The sequence below is a fragment of the Zeus faber genome (assembly GCF_960531495.2).
Source record: "Zeus faber genome assembly, chromosome: 4".
In the NCBI taxonomy this organism is placed as follows: Eukaryota; Metazoa; Chordata; class Actinopteri; order Zeiformes; family Zeidae; genus Zeus; species Zeus faber.
Window position 1 is genome coordinate 3,568,561 of NC_137191.1, and position 23,389 is coordinate 3,591,949.

The 23,389-nt window shown below is 43.1% G+C and overlaps 2 protein-coding genes across 10 annotated transcripts in view; one reads left to right on the forward strand and one right to left on the reverse strand.

Moving 5' to 3' along the window:
• The window catches only part of cep44 (centrosomal protein 44), a 40,216-nt gene extending 21,200 nt beyond the window's left edge, over window positions 1-19,016 (reverse strand). Inside the window, exons 1-6 of one of the 5 annotated variants that reach the window (XM_079998606.1) lie at window positions 18,829-19,016; window positions 18,576-18,712; window positions 18,277-18,445; window positions 16,503-16,650; window positions 15,582-15,719; window positions 354-491 (exon numbers count right to left, since the gene is read on the reverse strand). In XM_079998606.1, the coding sequence (XP_079854732.1) occupies window positions 354-491; window positions 15,582-15,719; window positions 16,503-16,650; window positions 18,277-18,365 (513 nt within the window). In that variant the 5' untranslated portion in view covers window positions 18,366-18,445; window positions 18,576-18,712; window positions 18,829-19,016. Of the gene's footprint in view, window positions 1-353; window positions 492-15,581; window positions 15,720-16,502; window positions 16,651-16,881; window positions 16,998-18,276; window positions 18,713-18,828 lie in introns of those variants that run through there. The other 4 variants (XM_079998609.1, XM_079998610.1, XM_079998608.1 and 1 more) reach the window with 4 other exon arrangements.
• Window positions 19,017-19,042: 26 nt separating this feature from the next.
• fbxo8 (F-box protein 8) overlaps window positions 19,043-23,389 on the forward strand; it is a 56,745-nt gene continuing 52,398 nt past the window's right edge. For 3 of the 5 annotated variants that reach the window (XM_079998601.1, XM_079998605.1, XM_079998604.1), the window contains exon 1: window positions 19,043-19,183. The gene's annotated coding sequence lies outside the window, so the exon portion shown is untranslated. Of the gene's footprint in view, window positions 19,184-19,239; window positions 19,289-19,668; window positions 19,794-23,389 lie in introns of those variants that run through there. The other 2 variants (XM_079998602.1, XM_079998603.1) reach the window with 2 other exon arrangements.

A 23,389-nucleotide genomic window follows, 5' to 3' on the forward strand; every position in this document is an offset into this window, starting at 1 on the left:
CAGCATAATGACAATGTGGTACACGATGCAGTCAGTGGCCACTTTGTACACACAAATACAAGTGGAACAGCATGCAGACAATGTCAAGAGGTTTAGAAGTTAAGGCCAAACATCAGAATGAGGAAGAAATGTGATCTTGCACTGTCAAAGTTCAAGAAAGGCATCGCTCAATGCACGTTGAAACTTGAAGTGGATTGGCTACAGCAGCACGAGACCACACCAGGTTCCACTCCGCTAAGAACAGAAAAGTGAGGCTACAGTGGTCACAGGCTTACAAAAACTGGACAGTTAAAGATTGGAAAAAATGTATTTTGCCATTTTTGTATACTCTTACAGATAGGATATTTGCTTACTAATAAAGCATCTTTGTTGTCATCTTTGTCTCCATCTGACAGCTTTGTATCCTCCGATAAGTCAGTCTTGTCACTGCAGGAGTTTCTGGGAGAACTGAAGTCTTCTACACAACTCACAACATATGATGGGGGAGATGACTGAAAGACAATAAAATGACACGGTTAATAGTTCCTCTTTTAGAAGTTACACTGATTCAGTAATATCTTTTGTTTCTTTTCTCTTAAAAAAAATGGACAAGTGTAGACATTGTGCGGCCAAATTTCACCTGATCCGGTAATTTTTATTTCAAAAACGTTTTTATTATTTTGGTTGTATGAACATAGAATATCACAAGAGTAGCTAATACACATGATGGTTGGTGACGTGATGTTCACATAATTAGTCTGTGGGTATACACAGATTGTCATCGTTTCTGCGTCCATAATATTATACTAGCACACTATTTCGCAGCCAAAATAGTGAGGCAACGGGCGGACAGGGAGAGGTAGAACGAGTGGAGAAAGTTCCTTCTCTTGAGGCAGAGCGTGTAGGACAGGTTGAAAATTTCACACTGATTAGGGGTAACCGTAGGTTAGGGTTATTGCTTCCGGGGACGGGGGCTCTGTCCCCGCTGCGTCAGCGGAGGGAACCGAGCCCGCCCAGGAGGGGTGGGGAGACGGGGAGGTTGAAACCAAAGCACTGGTCTCTGAGAGCCAGGGAAAAAAAAAAAAAAAGACACAGATTGTACGTCCGTTCCAGACAGATTGTGCAATCAATCGTATCTACACTGGACATTATGTTCTAACCCCAACCCACTACATACTGTATCCGTAACAGTCATCTAATGGGGGAACTTCCCCATACAGGAGGCCAATGTGTGAATGACTACCTACTGCCTTTGCTGGAATCCAGCAATTTTATGGATTCCATGAGATATACAGAGCTTAGGCCTAGGCTACTACGTAGCTTACAAAACATGGTTACATTACATTAAGCAGACGCTTTTATCCAAAGCGACTTACAAATATTCAAACACCGACGGACGCAGCCATCAGGAGCAATGAGGGGTTAAGTGTCTTGCTCAAGGACACTACAGCATGCTAGCAGGAAGAGCCTGGGATCGAACCAGCAACCTTTAGATTACTAGATGACCAGCTCTACCTCCTAAGCTACCATCCCCGCAGATGGCGCCCTTGGTTGCGCCATCTGCTGTACCAACTGAGTAGTATGTGAAAGAACTTCAATGAGAATGGAAATTATAAATGGATTTGTGGTCATACAGTAATTACCAAACACAAAGAAAAAGGTGTCATGAAAAAATAAAACAAGTAAATGGGTGGTTAACAAGCTGTCAGTGAATCATTATGAAGGCTCTCTCGCTCTCTCTCTCTCTGCTTCCCTCCCTCCAATTCAGCTTTATTGGCATGACAGTTGTTACAACAGTATTGCTAAAGCTAGAAGGCAGGTAGCACTCAACAACATTAGATACAATAACTTAACTCAACAACATATTGTATACAACAACAACAACAACAGATGAAGTTCATAATAATAACAGTAATAACATGAAAAATTACAATAAAAGTCAAAAGTAAATAAATAAAAGTAACATTATGTACAGGGCAGGTTACAGAAGATTGAGATTGTCCCTCATCTTATGACACTGTAAGAGGAAGCGTCCAGCGAGGGGGGCTGTGTCCCCCTCCCCGAGGAGCACGTCCATCTTTTCTTCAGACAGTGTGGTGGATGACGCTAAAATAGAGTTGAATTTATCAAAAAATTGTTGTCTGATGTGTTGGTATGGTCAACAGTGTAGTAGAAAGTGCATCTGTCTCTACCTCACCTGTCTTGCACTGACCACATAATCTTTCGCTCTTAAGGCAGCCAGGATTTTTTGTGTCTGCATTTTTGAATGGCTAGACTGTGGTCACTGAGCCTGTACTTGGTCAGGGTCTGTCTCTGCTTCATATCTCTGATAGTAAAAAGATATTCTGCCAATGTATATTCTCTTTTTAAGGTCAAATAGCAATGGAGTTTGTTTTGTGTTCTGGTTTGATGGTTCCAATGTTCCAGAAAGGCCTTTTTGGTTTCTTTAACAATTTGGTTGACTCTGATGTGTGATGGTAAGGCAGTGCTGGTCTGAGATGGAGCCATGTTGGGTGTTGGTTGCTCAGTATGTCTCATGACCAGCTGAATGAGGGGATTCTTTTTAAGTTTCAGTTTTTGGGTTTGCAGTGCATCTTGGGGACTTGATTTAAGATGCATCCAAAATTTTATTGGTCTTCTCTGAATGTTTATTATTAGCGGATATCGACTTAATTCTGCCCTGCATGCATTGGTGGGTGTTTTTCTTCGTATGTTCAATATACTTCTGCAGAATTGGGCATGCAGGGTCTCTATAGGATGCTTGTGCCATCTAGTGTAGTCGTGGTGACTGAGTGGACCCCACACTTCACTTCCATATAGAGCTATTGGTACAATACTATCAAATATTTTGGTCCAGATTCGTATGTCTATTTGGTGAAATATTCTTTTAATTTCGTAAAAGGCTCTACAGGCATTCTCTTTTAGTGCATTCACTGCCAGACCAAAGTTTCCAGAGGCACTGATTTTGAGCCCCGGGTAATCATAGGACAGGGTGTGTTCTAGTGCGGTGTTTCCCATGGTGAATGTCTGTTTTCCTGAGATCTGGGCTTTTTCTGGTAGATCATTAATTTCAAGTTTACGGTCAGGGCCCAGTTGTGACAGTATTGCTCCAGCAGATCCAGATGCTGCTGTAGACCCTGCTCTGTGGGTGACAATTTTTATTCCGCACTTATTTATATAGATTGATTTGATGATGTCATAAACCTTACCCCCTATACCGCTTTGGAAAATTTTGTAGTATAGTCCCTCTCGCCAGATTGAGTCCAATGGTTTGGTATATGTGTTGATCAATTAGGGTGTGTAGGATCAGTAGTGCGGTGATTTGGTAGGAAGCCAATTTGTCCTTGACTCAAGACATTGTGTTCCATAAGGAAGGCCAGCATTCGGGCATTGATAATGCTGCAGAAAAATTTCCCCAGATTACTGCTCACACAGATGCCTCAGTAGTTGTTAGGGTCCAGTTTATCTCGACTGTGTATTGGGGAAATAAGCCCCCGGCTCCAGATCTCAGGGAAGCAGCCAGCTTGAAGGATCAAGTTGAACAGTTGAAGTAGGGCCTGCTGCAGCTCAGGACTGCTGTTCTTCAGCATCTCCGCCCTGATACTGTCGGGACCACATGACTTTACTGATTTTAGCTTTTTAATGTTGTCTTCTAATTCTTTTATTGTAATTTGGTAATCAAGTGGGTTCTGATTGTTCTTGATGGTTGTTTTGTGTATTCTTTGATTCTTCATATAGCTTTTCAAAATGTTTTTTCCAAATATAACCATTTTGTATTGCCAAATGTTTATTTTCTTTGTTGTTTAGGTTGTTCCATCTTTCCCAGAATTGGTTTTGGTCGATGGACTCTTCAAATTCTTTTAATTTTTTTCTGACATGTTTACACTCTTCATCAAACCACTCTTGCTTTTAGGGCTTCGGTTTTATGGTGGTGGTGGGGGGGCGGGGGGGGGGGGTGTATGCCACACACACACACACACACACACACACACATATATATATATAAAAATCATTATCACATTTCATGTTGATTTTATTTACGCCACATATGTGTTGGTGCTTTTTTGATTTGTTTTAATTGTCTTGACAGATCCTCTTTGTACCATACAATAACCCCACCTGAATCTCTACCGTGTTTGGTGTTTCTGCTTGAGGGATGGTTACAGGATTTCTGCGTATCCTGGGGGACAGTGGATGTCTGTGTCCTGCCGACACCATATCTCTAGTAGTATTAAAATGTCATGTCCTTCCATACATGCCATAAACTCTGGGTTTGTACTCTTTGTTCCAAAAACTGAAGTGTAACCCTTGAATGTTCCATGAGCAAATCAAGAGAGATTTAATCTCCTTCATATATATTTTTTACATAGATCTATGTACAATGACAAGTAGACAATTGAGTTGCAATCAGGATCGGGCAGTAAGTTATTCTTAAAAAAGAAATAAAATAAAATACAATTATAATCATTAATCTTTTTAATAATGGTGTGTAGGTTTTTTTATTTGTTTTATTATTAACCGATCATCTTGCAGATGAGGTGCAGTAACTGTCTCACCTCTCCAATGTCCGGGTGTCCTGAAACTACCTGTGCATAGGTGTGCTTCCTTTCAGGGGGCAGCAGGGCTTGGGCGGTGCTGTGGTCCTGTGTGGGGTGCTGTGCCAGGTGTGATGTCTCGGGGCCTGGCACCAGAGCCTGACTGCTCTCCATTGATTGGAGGACTCCTATTCTGGGTTCTGTTTGGTGGGAGTCTAGGAGGCTGGGATCTGGTAGGTTGTTGTCTGTTGGGTAGAGCTTCCCTCTGTCTTGCTTGGTGGGATGTGTGATGCTGTAGAAGAGCTATCTCCTCTGTAGGGTGTGGCTCTTCTCAGGTCCTCTGCCAACATCCAGACGCATTTCTGGGCCAGGTGTACCTTGTTGTGTAGGTGCTTGGCCGTTAGAGTGAGGTGATGGGCGATGGTGACCTGGGTCAGGCTGCCACAGTCTGTGGTGATCGTGTTGTTGATTTTGTTGATGGTGTCACAGGGGATGTCTGTCCTCGGCAGTAGTGTGGAGATGGTGATGTTGACTCTTGGAAACTCTCTGTGGGCTTTCCTAGCCACCTGCGTCAGGGCCTCTGCCACACCCTCTCCCTTGTAGCGCAGGTCGTTGGTGCCTGTGTGTATAATTATGTTGTTAGGCTGACCTAGGTGGGCGTGGCAGAGCAGCTTTAGTGCACTGTCAGTGTCAGAGCACCAGAACATACCAACCCTGTGTCTGGGGAACAACTTCCTGTGAAGGAAGTTGGGCGGGAGATGGGCTGTGTGTCGGGGGCAGGTGTCCACGCTGCTAATCTGGGTCTCTGTCTGGTTGCTGGTTTAAGTCTGTGATCCAGTGTCGATTTCCATTTATAGGAAGGACAGACTATCCTGTATGCGTTGGAGAGACACTGATGTCCTGGGTGTGGGGGTCCTGCCAGGGGTCTTGGAGAGGGAGTCTTGGGGGTTGAAAGGGGGGTAATAGTTGCTGTGGTTGCAGGGGGCAGTATAGCAGTGGTACTGGATTTAGTGTTGGACTGGTCAGATATAGTGTTTGGACGTATATGGGTTTTTATTTTTCCGGCCAGAGCTTTCAGTTTGACAAAGTCTCAAATTCTTCCAATTTAACCTGAGATCCTTGGATCATGACAGTTCCATAGTTGTAAAAGTTAATATTGAATTTTGGAACAGTATTTGTGTAGAGCTGCCTGATAGATTTGTTCCCTCCCAACTTGAGGGTGGTGTACTCTGCATGGACAGCAGCGTGCCACGCCTCTGGGTGCGGGGTCTAGAACAGTAGGTCTGCTCTGACCTCTCTGTTGTCCAGCTGCTGGTGGTCAGCTCTCAGGGTCTCTAAGACTTCTCTCAGTAACTGCTGTCTGTGCTTCTTTCTTTCTGCTTCACTTGTGATTTCTTCAAGATAGTTTAGTGTTAGGGCACCCAGGCTTTGCCCACTAAGCTGCAGTTGTGAAGGTTCCATTTTTTAACAGTTAAGTTTTGGGAAATGCCTCTTCTGTAGCTATTAGCTTGTAAGCTAGCTTCAAAGCTATACGTTTGTTATGAGATTTTAATAATATCTCACCTTCCAAGTCTTGTTTATTTAATCCTGTAGGTCTTGGTAGTTTTGTCATATGTTTTTCTGTCCATATGACGTCCTTTTCCTTCTTTTAGACCCTTTTCTTTGTTCTTCTTCTCCAAGTTGTTCTCTCTGTGGTGTGGCTGTGACAGGTGCTCACTGAGCAACAGTTAGCATAACTTTTTAAATGTGGTGCTAAAGTCCAGAAGTATTTCCAATATTTCTGCAAAGTTAATCAGCTTTGCATGAATTCTTCTGGGGAAATTTAAAACGAAACTTGTCATTGTACTAAATAAATATGGAAATAATGGAGTTTTAATTAATGTTGTAGGAGCTCATTTTCTGCTGCACTGCCCCCCCCCCCCGGGAAAGCTTCGGATTCTCCATCTCCCTGATTGATGGTTGAAGGTCAACAAGCTCAGTAGCCGCCAAAGAGTCTGTTTTGGCACTGCTGGAGCTTCTGACCAAAGGTAAGCGGTCTCCAATGTGACTAACCACCTAAGGTCGGTCAGACAACTTTGAAACACAAAAGCAGTTTTTGATTTAATAGTTCCAATTTAATAATTTGTCCTCTAGAGGGTCTACTTCACCATAACGGAACCAAAATAAAAAGGCAAAAATAACATACTATTCCAAATAGGCAAGCGTATCCCACAATGAATTGTGAGGGCAATACACTAACATTTTCCATGTAACGTCATCATCAACTTGCTGAAAGGAAGTGGTGCGGCTATATGACGACGTAGTCTGTCCAAGAGGGCATCGTTCTTTTTACCCACATATTGAAGTACTGAGTATAGCACTTAGGATGACATTTCAGACAAGACTTTTATTTACTTATTTTGAATCATTATTAATCCCCTAGCCTTATTAATTGCAACCTTAAGATTATAAGTAAAACACTGACCAACAGAATAGAAAAAGTAATTCCATTCATAGTTCACCCAGACCAAACAGGCTTTGTCAAAGGAAGACACTCATCCAACAATACGCGTTTTATATTCAGTCTGATCAGCATATCTCAAAGGAACAACTTTAATACTATTATTGCCTCTTTGGATGCCTAAAAAGCATTTGGCAGAGTTAATTGGACATATCTCTTTTCAATCCTCAACAAATTTGGCTTTGGAGAGTCACTCATTCGATGGATCAGAATCCTCTACAACTCTCCATCTGCTTCGGTCATCAGAATGGTTACACTTCATTGTTTCACTCTAATACACGGCACAAGACAAGGATGTCCGCTCTTCCATTTACAATTCGCCATCTTTATTGAACCCCTCACGTCGGCAATCCGTCAAAACTAACATTGTAGGCATACAAACAGGAAACTTCACAAAATCAGTTTGTATGCAGAACAATATCTTGTTGTACATACGGAACCCAATATCATCCCTACCGTAGGTGTTCAATCTTAATTCTCAGCTATCTCAGAATATTTAATTAGTTGGACTAAACCCACAGTTTTAGCACTCAGTGGGGGCGGGACTGTAATGCTGCAACCCAGACAATTCACTTAACCATCACAACAGGCAATATTAGATACCTTGGCATTTATATCTCCACCAATCTATCAGATTTGTTTACCCTTAACCTCACTCCATTGCTCAAATCAATTGAAGAAGACCTCATTCGATGGAACAACCTACCCATCTCACTAATTGGTAGGATAGCAGCAGTGAAACTGAATATACTTCAAAAAATAAACTGTTTTTTTTCCAATGACCCCAGTGCAACCAACAGTACATTGGTTTAATACTCGAGACTCAATAGTCAACAAATTTTATTGGAAATACAAGAAACCGAGAATTAAACTAGCAACACTACAGAAAAACAAAGACTGTGGAGGCCTAGCAGACCCAAACTTTAGATATTTCTATCTAGCAAACCATCTTCAATTTATAATTAAATGGTTACAACCAGAGCAACAATTGGCCCATGGATGGCGAGACAGTGAACAATCTGAATGTCAGGAGTTATCATTATCCGATCTCCCAATTCCTTACTGAATCAATAAGGAAACATAATTGCGTCAAAAACCCATTCATCACAACAACTCTTGGTTTTGGTGTTGAATCTCCACCAAGATCCAGGTGTGGCTGCTCAGATCCACAGTCTTAATTATTATTTGGTATATATTTTTTTTTATTTACTTATGTTACAAGTCTAGCCACAGCGATTCATCACATTCACCGCTTTCAGTTGCTTTGGGACTTAATTTAGTACAAACTGCCAAAACGTCCCGATACTTGGATTATTTTTATTTATTTTTTTGTCGCCCTTGGCACTACGACACAATTATGCCACCTTGCAAAGAATGCTGTGGACTCCTACAGAAGGTTGCTGTACTTGAAACAACAGTATTAAATCTGAAGGATTCAGTCAACCGAGCTAACGTGAGTACTGCTAAGCTAGACAATGCTACCAGGCCTTGCCCGTCCCACAACACAGCTGGGCTTACTCTGCCAGGTGTTCTGCCAAGCAAAACAACTGACAAGCAAGATAACGAGGCTGCTTACCAGAGAAAGCCTCTGATGACAATTAAAATTCCTGTAATTCATGAAGCTAACACATGCAAGGGTCCCTCGCAACCTGAGATTAGCTCAGCGACTGGATGGCCTTTGCTGACTAGCAGCCATGAAACAGCCCAAGATAAGCGACGTGGCAACACAAGACAGCAAGCAACACTACAAACTGAAAGCAACGGACAGCTGCCGGGGACCGCCGTGAAACAAAAGTTTAGAAATAAGGTTGCCGCTGTCAAACCACCAATTTTACCACTGATGAGCCTAGAAAATAGATTTGAGCAACTACAAGATAGTGTACCCACAACACCCCAATACCATGGAGGGGGGAGTGGTCGCACGAAGAATATGCAACCAGCTAATGTTACCCAAGCTGCAACACAGCAAGCTAGTGCCAGCAGCAGGCCTGGACCCCAAACACCACAACAAAGTAATGTTGCTGGCCCATCAGAGCAAATAACACTCTTTATTGGCGACTCAACAATGAAGCATTTAAAAGATCGGCAAAAACACCATGATATGCTGTTTTCCATATGAACTGGTCTCTAACATAGCAAAGATCCCACAAATTCTGGCTAATTGCAAAAGTGTCAATAAGATCATTCTACACAATTGGAACTGGTGACACAGTCGGACGGAAGGAGTTGGAATTACTGAAAAGGGACTTCCTCGAGCTTTTCCAGCTGCTAAGCGCTCTAAACGTGCCTGTCCATGTTAGTGGCCCCCTGCCCCCTGCCAGACAGAGATCTGAACTATTTAGCAGACTGCTTTGGACTCAACACATGGCTAACAAATGTGTGCTACCTACACAAGCTGAACTTTGTCAAAAACTTTAACCTGTTCTGGCTTTGATCGGGCGTCTACAACCGCGCTGACACTTTAAACCAAACCGGCCAGGCTTTGCTAATAAACAATCTAGCCTTCGCTATTATCCAGCCGACAGTAGCCAAGCATGGGAACAGCACAAGGACAGTCAGCGATGAGCGCAAGGCCCTGACACAGGAGCAGAGCATCTCACCACCCGATGCCACAGCTAGCGCCCAGACTACATCGCCGCTGGGTGGTGCAGCTGGTGACCAGACCACCCCGCAGCCGAACGCCACACCGGCTATCTGAAACTCCCCCTCGACCTGCCCGCCTTTCACGACCCCCCTCCCCCTCACCCAGCCCTCGACCACTTGCCAGACCCTCCGCAAATCCCCCCCGACCCGCCTGCCCAAAGCGACCCCCCCTCCCCCACGCCCAGCCCTCAGCGACCCCCCCTCCACCACGCCCAGCCCTCAGCGACTCCCCCTGTCCCCCGACTCACCAAATCCCATCCAGCTCCCACTTCAACCTTCTCAGAAATGTGCGCTCATCCCCGCACCCAGCCCTGGAAAACGAGTATTCACCCCCAAGAAAGCCTCGCCCACACCCAGCTCCCAGGAACAAGCACCAATTACCCCGAAAGCCCCCCACACATACAGCACCCAGAAAAGACCCCGTCGTCTGCCCCCCCCCGCTCCCCATGCCCACAGTGCAGAAAAGACAGACAAGAACCGCATCACCAAAGGCCAAATAATTGATCACACACCAGATGCCATTTCAACTTTGATCACGGTTAGAAAGAACAATCATTTCTCAGCACGCTCTGTATGTAAGTCAAACCTAATCTGTATTAAACCAAATCAGAGCGCCCCCTGTCCCCCAACAGACTCTTGTTGCCCCGCAGACTCATTTCAGCTGAAATTAGCGCTGCTTAATGTCTGAGCATTGAAACAAAGAACCTTTTTGATCAATGAGCTAATAAGTGAAAATGATTTACACTATGTTTTAGTGGAAACTTGGCTGGATAAGGACACTGGTCCTGGGATATTGAATGAAGCATGTCCCCCCAATTTTAAATCTTATCAATCAACCAGACCGAGGGGGAAGGGAGGAGGAGGAATAGCCGCCATCATGGAACCGCAGGTTATGTCAAATAACGTTGACTTGGGCACATATCCATCATTCGAGTATCTTGCTATAGAAATTAAAACACACTTCCCATTAATCAGTGTGATACTGTACCGCCCACCAAAATACTCAGTATCAGTGTTTATACAGGAATTCTCAGAAATTATCTCAATCTGCCTTACTAGATATGATAATATAATCTTAAATGGAGACCTGAATATTCATATTAACAAGGAGAACGACCCCAAAGGTTGTGAGCTTCAGAACATGCTCAACGGTTTTGGGCTGACGCAGCATATACACAAACCCACCCACCAATATGGGAACGAATGTAGCTCAGCCACCTCCTGCCTTGACCCTATACCAACGGCATTCTTAAAGCAGGTATTTGATAGTGTCCCGAGTCACGTCCTGATGATCATAAACATGTCACTTCAAACTGGCATCTTTCCAGACACCTTCAAAACAGCTGTGGTGAAACCGCTACAAAAGAAGGCCAATCAATATCCAATCTTCCCTTCATCAGTAAGGTACTCGAGAAGATAGTTGCAGTACAAATGAACTCTTTTCTCAAAGAAAATAACATGGAAGAATTACAGTCAGGCTTTAGAACAAATCACAGCACAGAAACTGCCCTCACTAAAATAGTCTGATCTCAGGCTGAACGCTGATGCAAATAAGGTCTCAATCCTTGTCCTGCTAGGCCTGAGCGCAGCATTTGATACAATTGACCATGACATCCTAATCAATCGTCTTGAAAGGCTGGTTGGTCTCTCCGGCAACGTGCTCAATTGGTTCAGACCATACATTAAAGGATGAAAGTTCTATGTTAAGCTGGGAGATCATGTATCAGAGAAACACGACAGCAGCTTCGGAGTGGCGCAAGGAAGTTGCCTTGGCCCATGGCTTTTCTCACTATACATGCGGCCACTTGGGCACATCATTAGAGAGCACAATGTATGCTTCCATAGCTATGCCGATGACGCACAGCTATACATCTCGGCAGAACCAAATGACACTGTAGCCATACAGTCCATCACAAACTGTCTTCTAGCGATAAATAAGTGGATGAGCAATAACTTCCTGAAGCTAAATGAAAACAAAACTGAAATCCTTCTGATTGCCCCCCCCCCCCCCCCCCCAAAAAAAGGGACATGCTACTTAAAAACCTAAGGAAACTGGCACCCTGGGTGAAACCTGAGGTTACAAGTTTTGGTGTCATTCTAGACTCCAACCTAAGTCCCATATTAACAAGGTGACGAAAGTTTCATTTGTTTCACCTTAGAAATATAGCAAGAGCAGGACCTTTCATAAACCAAAAGTGTGCTGAAAAGCTGATTCACGCCTTTGTATCAAGCCGGCTTGACTACTGTAACGCACTTCTCACTGGCCTTCCCAAAGTAACTACTGGAAGGCTTCAGCTCATCCAAAACTCGGCTGCCCGACTACTAACTAGAACTAAGAAGAGAGAACAAATCACCCTAGTCCTGGCTGCCTTACACTGGCTTCCAGTTACTTCTAGAGAAGACTTTAAGGTCCTTCACCTCATATATAAAGCTCTAAAAGGGCAAGGACCAGAATACATCACCAACTCCCTTACTATGTGCCCCCAAGAGAGCTACGATCATCTACTGCTGGCCTGTTAGAAGCACCAAGTAATACACAGAAGAGAATCGGGAGTGCAGCCTTCGAAACATATGCCCCAAAGCTTTGGAAGCCGGCTTTTTTGCCATCTTTAAAAGAAAACTAAAAGCACATTTATTCACTCTAGCCTACAACTAGAGCTCTCCTGCACTGCTATTTCCACTGCACTGCTATTTCCTATCGGCTGTACCTACTGTTTTATTGCTGTACCTACTGTACCTAGTAGGCCTACTTAGACTTTTATTGTTTTATCAGCACTTTGTAACTCTACGGTACTCTAGTTTGTTTTTCCCGAACGTGTGTCATCACCTTGTGTCGCAGCTGTGGAGAGACAGGGCCAAGGTCAGCTGACATTCCAATGAAGGAGATTAGACACAGACTGAGGGACAGTTTGTTGTTTTATTTGCTGTAACGCATAATGTAGACTCAAACTTGTCAAGAGTTAAGTTAGGGATGAAATACGTAAAATAATGAAACCGGGGTCTTATACAGGGGTAGACCTACTGTATATTGGAGCCTGGGGAGAACGCCCGCCTAAGAGGTCTGCGGGCTCACAAAAGGGGATCATAACCTTTCAGCTGGGCCACGAATTAAAGAAAATATATGTATAGGCCTACAAATTTTTAGGTGTCTAAATTAGTAGACACCGACTGCGGAAACTGTGCTTTGGCTTGTTTTTAATCTTCTAATTCTTATGATTAATGGCTTGATTGTATATGATTAATGGCTTGATTTTAATCTTTTAATTCTCTTGATTAATGTTTTTGAGTTTCATTATTGGTTAAATCTTTGAGCAGCACTTTGAGTTGCATTTATTGTTGGAAAGGTGCTATATAAATAAACTTTTACTTACTTACTTATTCTGTCAGCCTGGTGGAAATTCCTCAAACTCAATGGTCACACTCTATCTCCAAACAAATTCATGCCAATCTGGCACAACCCAGATTTTCTGGTTAAAAACAGACCAATAATCTTTAGGTCTTTGAAAAAGACAAGGAATTACTCATCTGGAACACATTTTTTAAAACAATTTGCTTATATCCTTCCCAACCTTAACCCAAAGGTATATCGGTTGCTCACAGCTTCCTTCAATTACAGAAGTCTCTAAAAGTTTAAATCAAATTGATGAAGAACATCCTACAACCACCTCAAATGATTGAACATCTCACTCATATCGGTCACTTGAAAATCCTTTTTCCAGAATATACAAACTTTAATTAAAAACAGATGACACCTTGTCTTCATCTACAATGAAATGGGAAAGAGATCTTGCAATCCCCACCAATATCAACCTGTGGAAGCTTATTTGCAACAACACCTTTTCTATGACCCGCAACTCCAAAATGCAACTCATCCAATATAAGATCTTGCACGGAGCCCATCTCGCGGAACACAAAATGTTCAAAATGGGTTTTGTGGATGAAGACATTTGCTCTCACTGTTCCCTTGATACCAGAGATGACTACTTTCATGCATTCTGGCTCTGACCACCTATCCTAGCATTCTGGACCAACGTCACCAAGAAGCTATCAACCCTTCTGGGTCGCAGCATTCCATTCTCCCTGTCTATATGTCTTCTCGGTGACCTCTCCTCAGTCGACCCGCCACTGAAACACCACCAACCCATTTTGATCGCTTTAACAATTGCCAAGAAAACAATATTACTCAATTGGAAAAAGAGAGATAATCTCACCACATCCCAATGGTTGCAGTTATTAATAGATTACATCTCAATGGAAAAACTATTGGCAATATCCAAAAACAATGTTGATTCAATTAATGAAATATGGGCTACTTTTATCACTGACATAACTCCATCATTTAATACTTGAGTCTTCCTAAGTCGGTGCAGGGACTGGTTAGGTGTTCCGTCTGGTCCTGTCAACCAGGGTCCTGAACCTGGCTGGCTGTGCTAGGCGCGGGGCTCACCATGTGGCCTCCTTCGTGGGGGGCGGTCTCCTGTCATCACAACAGGCTGCCAGAGTACCCGCCCTCTGGCGCTCTCAGTGCGCTTGTCGCTGGGGGGTGGGGGGAGTTCGGGCTGTGGGTGGGGGTGCCGTCTGCCGCCCTCTGTTCTGTAATCTGTATGCCCGGCGGCTGGAGGCTGATCAGGGGCTTGGAGCTGCCCGACATGGCGGAGGCGCATGGCGGTCCGCTCTACGCCCTTGGCTGTATGTATTGATTGCCCGGCTGTAACGCTTATACTTATTAATATATAGGTAGTGGTACATAAGTGTGGTGTGGTGATGGTGTGGTTTGAGCAGCAGACCTGTCCTGGGCCTAGGTAATTGGGGTCCAGGATCAAAATGCTGCATACCTGTTGCTCGTTGGTTGAGCTAATGAGCAACAGGCAAAATCCCCATTCCCACACTCACTCAGGATAGGAGCCCTTGTCATGATACGTGTCCATCTGCTCCTGGGCTTATTCCAACTAGCCCACTCTCTACAACTTGGGTGGCGTTGATAGGCGAAATTCTCACACACACACACACACACACACACACACACACACACACCCCTTGCAGCTCCAGAACAACGCGTCTGAATCTATCCAATTAATTTACTCCCAAAAAGCTTATAAAGTTGATGAAATATCTCTGAGGGCTTTCATATGCAGTTTTTAGTCAGTTTGAATGGGAATTTACAGCAATAAGTGATTTCTTTCCACAGAGGCACCGTGAGTCAGTACTCTTTTGACTTGCATTAATTTCCGAACAGGTAGCAGACAGTCACGTTTTAACTTTTAGAATCAAGCAATACCATGTAACAAGTGCATCGGCTCTCATCAGCAATATCTCCGTCCTCCTCCTCTAGCCACACGCCAACAGGGCTCATAAATTACCCACAATGCAATATCTTAAAGCGACAGGCCCTGTCACTACGGGATTTGTCCTGGAATTGTTTTTAAAAAGACAGACAAAAATAACAGTAATAACAACAACAAGGGAGGGATTTTTTTTTTTTTTTTTCCATTAAATACTATTTTCATTTTGAGATTTGTTAAATAAACTTAGGCGTACTATGCCATAAAAGACACTGGACAGAGTGCCAGTGCTTTTTATGATAATAATAATGTGTGTTACTGTTATATGAGTTAATCATATAAACGGTTCAAACTGTTTTTAATTTAGTTTATTTATTATTGAAAATATTTATTTTTTTATCATACATTCTTGTTCTTTTTGTTCAATAAAGCGATGTTTTCCTCAGACCATTTAAAAAAAATGTATAAATCAGTCGGGCCTGATATATGTCAATATTATGTAAAATTTCTGATGATTATTTGGATAACTTCTTATCCTACTTCTGACAGTCTATGCCTGACATCTCTGGAGATAATGCTGCTTGGATAATAGTGGTTTATGTAAAAAGATTACCCCATGGCACACATGCATGCACAATGTACCTTTTGCAGCTTGCTGTGTCTTTGGAGAACGAGGTTAATGACATCACAGATGAGAGAAATTTTCCTTTGAGAGAAGCCCCACTGTAGGAACTGCTGCTTGGACAGTATGGGTTTATATTGGAAGACATCTCTGAGTACCTGCATGTGGAGACATACAAAGGCCACAGATACAAACAGTCTGTAAGGTACTTTTGTACACAAATCATGTTTACGCCAAAACTGAGGCCCTATTTACACCTCCTTTGTAAATTATTTAAGTTATCTATTTCATTAATACATGCAAATGGTCGAATGGCACAGTAACTTCATTTTTAAAATATAAACTTAAAATGTATTATTCATTGTTACTTAAAGAAACATTATGTAACTATTTTACATTAAAATAACAGCCTCAAAATCATTTTGATGGTACACTGACTTGTATATAGAGAATGCCACCTCTTTCATTCCCACTAACCCCCTGAACGCCGGTTCTTGCATCATGCAACTTTGGTGTTCGGGTACAAAACCATGGGAAAAGTGCGTTACACTTAACGGCACTACATCACTTCCTTGATGTTTGGCTCTGGTAATCCCATTTTTTTGCCTGGTAAATATTGCAAAAAAACAACAACAAAAAAACAGCCAGTGGTGTGCCCAGCGCCAGCATGTCAGCCTGCGCGCACTGGCCCTCACTTTCATTGCGCCACGGGGTTTCTTTCACCCTCTGACCAGCGCGTGCAAGCGAATCTGCCAGGCCGAGCACATCTGGCAGCTACACCAGTAGCAGGGGGCTGATCACCGCAGAGCTGATCACCGCAGAACCACAGAGCTTGACCTGTCTCAATGCAGCCCAAATGTGTGCATCTGGCCCCCAGCGTACAAAAGGGATACACCAACAATAAATAAATTACTTGAAAATAAGCAGCCCCAAGCAGATACCTTATAAGCAGTGTCTGTGAACCGAAGGTCATTTTTTCCTGTCAACTGTAAGCCTGCAGCCACTAGCTGTGCGCTCAAGAGAGGAGAGAAGGACGCCATGGCAAAGTTCATGATGGGTAGGCAGGCTGATGGGTCTCCTTTGGACAGGCTGGTCATGGCAGTAGGAGAGAAGTGCAGGTGAAAGTGTGATAGGAAGAGACAGACGGGTTATAAAATTATGTAGCAGAGCTGGAAACCTATGAGTACACACACATCCTTCTGCTGCCCTCCCCCCAGGGATAATAAGTGCTATCTTATACAAGCTGTCTATTAAAATGGATAACTGTTGAGTTCTAATCAATGATAGTAAATGATAAATGATTTAGTAAATGATAATTACCGGTCTATCTTTTGTCAATACCGGTACTTTGTACTGCAGATTCTGGCAATGACTTCTGACCATGAAGTAGAAAAATCGCCTATGGTCGTTAAAAAAAAACAGACCCTAATTCCCTGTCTGGGTACAGGCCGGGAATCAGGAACACGCAGGGAATCGGGGTCCAGGAACAGGCAGGAAATCAGTATTGTAGACAAGAATGCAGAGAATTCAGCACACACACACACACACACACACACACACACACACACACACACACACACACACACACACACACACACACACACACACACACACACACACACACACACACACACACACACACACACACGTTTTACTAAGACAACTTGTTGACCAAAAATTAGAATTATTATTTTTTTTCCTCTAATACTCAAGTCAGCTGGTCTGTTCTGTACATAACGTCCTATTGTGGAAACTAATATCGAACTAATGGCCAACACATTCAAGTTGACAATTAAAATCTCTTAAAGGCAGTTTACCTTTACCCGACTTCCTTCCTTTACGTATTCACAACATAAACACAGCGGAAAGTGGTTACCCCACAAACCTACTATAGAAAGTACAATATATTCAAAATTCGATCATATCTGTTACTAGATAAAAATGTAAACCTATCTGTAAAAATGTTTCATAACTCACTTAGACATCATGGATGGATTACCTAACAGTAAGTGCTCTGGGAGGCCATTAAGCCTGAGCCTGATGCATGATGATAGTCACTAACTTTACATTCATTGCCCCGTAGTCATACAAACACCAGCCCCACTGTAATAGTCTAAACAACATTCACTTTGCAGGTGTCACCATGGCACTGTCCAACTGTTCCCCTGGGCTTAAATAATAAAGCGCTGCATTATTACTAAAGAGCGGATGACTAAATTTTCTACAGCTCAACAATGCCACACAACCATCATAGTCACTCACTTGGCCCATTGGAAGATAAATGCATGTCCACTACCAGAAACCTTGGTATAATTTTCGAGCCAGAAGTCAATTTAGACCTGCATATTTACTCATTCTCACTCATCTCTGAGACCTACTCTCAACACAGCAAAGTTAGTTTCATGTTAGTTTAAATATTCAGCTTTTTATGTATTGACTCATTGACTCGCAATTTAAAGTCCAATAACTTTTGAGCCATGCAATATCACAGTACCAAATAAACTGCGTCAATAAGTGGAATATCCTTCCTTTCACCAACAGCGTTTCTTTTGAGTTCCGCGTGGGAAAAATATCTAAATTATTTACTAGAAGAGCTGAAGCTATGAAAGCAAAATATGAAAATGCCTGACATGTACTTAAATATTGCAAAGGTAAAAGGTTATTTGTTCGGCTTTGAAAGACAAAAATCCAGCTGAAAAACAACAACCCCCTTACCCTATGTGATCGACATCCCTCGGGTACTTTATGGCTCGCAGCAGCGCGTCAAGTTCACGAAGACAACCTCTCAAATCTCCAGTTGACATTTTTCCACCAGATCCAATACAATCTACGCTAGTATCCGCTTTTAACGCCCCAGTTGCAATGGCTCGCCTAGGTCTGGCTCCTAAATAAATAGCGATCTATTAGGTTTTTTGCCGGGTGATAAACGGCAGGAAGCGGGATTCGTCGCCGTTCACGTCGCAAAACGCAACGTGCCTACGTCATGTTACGTAGCGCGATTGCGCACACTTAACTGTTTTTAATTACTTGCTTTACTGGTGGAGAACGAAATGTTGTTGACAACGGATCGCTTGCAACGCCTTCTGTAGAATAAAAATGTATGTTCTCATTCCATACAGGCCATGCGACGGGAAGAGGGGAGGGGCGGAAGCTAAAGAAGGAGGGGAGAAAACAGATGATTATTGTACCAGTAGTACTCTTCAGAGAATACTCTGCTGCGCCGTAATGACTGCTCATGTTCTGCGGCTTACATTTAAACAAACTTACATTTAGAGGGAGCGCATTGTTGCACGCACAGTCCATGTTGACAGTTTGCGGAGGAATTAACTAATCACTAAACCTCAGGTAGGTTGGGATTAGGGCATCGTTTTTTTTTTTTTATATATTGTCAAAGTTGAGAGGCATATTTAAAAGTAATCAGATATGTTTTCGTGTTTGAATTTATTTTAGGGCTGCCGACACCACCGTAAATGGCTTCGACTAGCTTGGTTAGCTAACTGGGCAGTACGACACGGTTTGTGATTGGCAGCGATCTCGACCAGTCGTTGCCTTCGTCCCGACTCAGCGGTGACCAATGGCAGTGCAGTGAAGGCGGGATCTACGCGTCGACCGAACATGCAAGGTGAAACCTCCCACGTTTGTTTACAGGCAGGGGGATGTGTTTATGTAACGTAGCCAAATAGATGTAGCTTGGTTACTGGGTGTCATCTGAATTCGGTGAAAATAGGTAGGTTGTTAGTGCCTGTACTTAAGTTACTCCGACATTCGGTTGACTTTATTATATATAGTCTATTTTTTTTTAATAAAAATCTATTTGGTGATTCAGAATCCGTGAAGTACCGAAAAGATGGTCATCCAATAACTTACAATTTTTGCAATATATTTTCCAACCACTAGCTGCAGCAGTAAGCATCTTGTTAGGGAGCAGCGGAACAATTACAACGGCGAAGAAGATACCATCCTGCTGACTTCTCCAAAAGGGTCAAGTTTCAGAGCTCTCTTGCGGCCCAGGTTCTGTGAGCCAATAGGGTTTGAGCGTCATCTCCCCCAGCTGTCCCATTGTAGGATTGTCTGTTCTGCAGCCTTGGTGGCACTTGCACACTCATGTCTACAGAAAGAAAGACCTTTTAAATATACAGTGTATCTATAAAGTGGGTTACACAATTTGCAAAAATGATTTGGATTGTTTCTCACGGACCTATAGGTGTTCTTATTATTTTTACACCAAACAGGTAAGAATTGACATTTTTATGGGGTTATAAGACTTAAATAAGTGGAAAAATAGGGTGACCAATCATTAGGGGTTGAAAATCTTAATCGATAATCTTTCAAATGATCTAATAATGGAGTCATTAACAGTAAGTCCATAATAACTATGGCATGCTAGACAAAAGCCAATCATACAATGTTTCCCCTCACACAGTAAAGGCATTTAAAACACCTCATATAGAATAAGATTATAAAGCCTTGTGTATGCTTTATAGCTCCCTCTGAGCTATCCACAGCAATCTATTATCCCATTAGAATTAAATTGGGTGGGAAATTATTAGGGCTGCCCGCTGAAAGTTGACTCATGAGTCGGAAACCCGTTATTTGACTGAGATTCTTCCAAGTCGTGCAGTAATTTATTTTTTCAGTCAGTGTGCATTACAATAACAGGATAAAACATATAGGAGCATACATCCTGCTGGGATAACATTCCAATGGGGAATTATAAATATAATTTTATGTGTGAATCCTCTGGGCATGGAGTGGGACACGGCTCTCTGTGCGCCCGATGGTGGAGAGCAACACAGAGAGCCGTCCCCTGTTCCTCCAATTAAAACAACTAAAAACAGTGTGGGGATGGGGTACGATTCATACAATAATTTTCTGCGCATAATGCATCGAGAGGGAGTGATTGGGAGAGAGTCATGGAGAAAGTGTCTCCACTAGGCACGGTGTAGTTCAATACGCACTTGTTTCGTTCAATAAGCAGACGTAAAAAACAACAACACTTTTTCCGTGTCGTTCGCGGGTAACTCATCGCTGGCGAGCGCATCGTTGGTTCCGTCTGAGAGGGAGACAGATGTGCAAAATCGTGCCCCCATCGTGCTGTCACCGCACCCCAAGAGCCCGCCTCTGAGAAGTGCTGAGCTGGCCTGGCCCACTCCCCCCCGATTAGACTGACAAGATACTGAGTCGGGTACCGCCCTAGAAATGATAATAGTAAGCTAATAGGCTAGCAGTCGGATCCGTCAATGCATTCAACAACAAAGCGTTTATTCTGAAGTATGTATACATTTTCAGCATTTTGTTAATATTTGATGACAAAAGAAGAAATAGACTAACGTTACTCACATAGAGTCGTTCAGGGCTTTGCTGCGTCCCTGTCCCCCACAAGCTTGAAACACAGCCACGAAAGTCGTAACAAAAATTTAAAGGCTTTGGCAGGTGACTGCCACACAAGTGACGTTTACAGGGCCCTCCAGCACAGAGACACAGAAGACGATGGGTTGTAGACACTGTTTATTGTAGAGAGGAGGCTAGATGGAATTAGCCAGGAGCAGATTGAACATGTCATGATAGGGCTCCTATCTCTGAGTGAGAGCGAGGATGGAGGTTTTAACCTGTTCCTCGTTAGCCCAAAAAACGAGCAACAACTATGCAGCCACCCTGACCCAATCACCTAGATCCAGGTCAGGTGTGGCTGCTCAAACCATCCCATCCCCACACCACACCACCCCCAACAGCAAACTGAGGCTAGGAAGAATTTCTGGCCAAAGCCTACTCCCCCACCAACCAGAGAACAAAAATGGAAAAAAAATGTTTAAAGCAGACTCTGAAACAGGGCTACCATACCTAAAAACTCAAATCATCCCATCCCCACCACCACAGAGGTCTTGTAGATATAATGTGAGTGAAGATTCAGCTACTGGATTGCTTATTACTCGCCTCAAATTTGTTCAGAAACAGCTTTTGGTGTACCGATAAGGTGAAATCAGTGAAACATTACAGAGTATATTCAACAAAACCCGGAAGCCATGCTAAAACCCCATTGGCTCACAGAACAGGGGCCTCAGGAGGGAGGTAATGCTCAAACCCCATTGTCTCACAGAACTAAGGGTCCTCAGGAGAGAGGTCTGCAGCTGGACCTTTCTCGACACTTTGAATGCGGAAATTATCTGCATTTATTTTCTCACTTATTTTTGGCATTTACACACAAATGACATATTGTGCCATCGCACCGGGTTACCAAACTTTTGAGACTCATTTCTTGCTTTCCAAATCCCGCCTCATATCCTGATTCCCATCCTAAGCTTACCAGACCTGCTGTTTTTGATTGACACTTGACTTGCCTCCGAGCAGAATACTAGCGAGAGACATGAGGGCCAGGGGAAGGGAATACAAACACATCACCACCTTTAGGATACAGTTCTTTTACCTTTTCCCATTGGCATAAGTTTTGAAAAAAAATCTCTTTCTCTCTGTCTTAATTTTTGCCAATTTTCCCTTTGAATTTATTCAAACCACTTTAAGCGAGTGACTTTAACTTGTTTTCTGCAATTTATCTTGCACTGTTGATTTGGTAAAGAGTAAGCACTTTACTTAGCTCACATGCTTACAAGCTAACATGACACTTGCTGTATCAAAATAAAACTTTGAAACTTTGTTTTTAATTTAGACAAAACAATTCAGAGCCAGAGTTCAAATTAGACAGTACTTGTGACAGTGTGCGATTTTATAAGACATATTCAAATTTCCAGCAAGGGTTAGTTGTGATGCTATGTTCATGATTTTTTATTTTATTTTATTTTTTATTTTTTTAACCTGTGCAGTCAGCATGCTGGGCATACAACACAGAGTATTTGTATGCCATTGTATCTAGGACCGAGTTAGTCTGCAAGTGGAGTTCAAGTTCTCAACCTGCAATGCAACTCTTTATTAATTCTTAAATCATCAAGAACTGCTGCAATAACTCTGTCCTGTGGATGACCTGTATAATGACAAGAGCACAGTTTTTGGTTATAGAGAACCACCATCAACCCCCCTCTTTGGAGAACTATTTATCATGTTTGGGTCTATAAACAACTGATCAGTACTCCAAGAAGGGGAGAATCAGCATGGGTGAAGCAAATAAACATAGAAACAAACAACATTTACACAAAAACATAAACATTGGACGACATCTATTGAAAAACAGTTAATTGGGTCCAGGAAAACTGGAACTACAACTGGTCACGTGGCCTCTTCCTGTCATAGTTATGGTAGTAAATGGGGGAGGAAAGGAGAGGAATGCTACCAGGAGGGTGCTGGAGTGCACACAGGGTGTGTGTGTGTGTGTGTGTGTGTGTGTGTGTGTGTGTGTGTGTGTGTGTGTGTGTGTGTGTGTGTGTGTGTGTGTGTGTGTGTGTGTGTGTGTGTGTGTGTGTGTGTGTGTGTGTGTGTGTGTGTGTGTCCACTGGTGAGTGTAGAATTGAAGTGTGTAGAAGGTCAGTATTATGTCCCTAACTCAGGCCAGCTCAACTCAAGTAAAGGAGCAGGCGCCACCACCCACACCCCCTAACTGCCCGGTGGGGCCCCGGGGACCCCCACGAACACAGGCCTACGCACCACGGATGTCCCCAGAGCTGCCCGGGCATTCACCAAACCGCAGAGCCCCGGCAGACCAGGAGGCCCCCACATGCCCCAAAGCACCACGACATTGCACCCACTTCGGAAGACTCAAGTATTAAATGATGGAGTTATGTCAGTGATAAAAGTAGCCCATATTTCATTAATTGAATCAACATTGTTTTTGGATATTGCCAATAGTTTTTCCATTGAGATGTAATCTATTAATAACTGC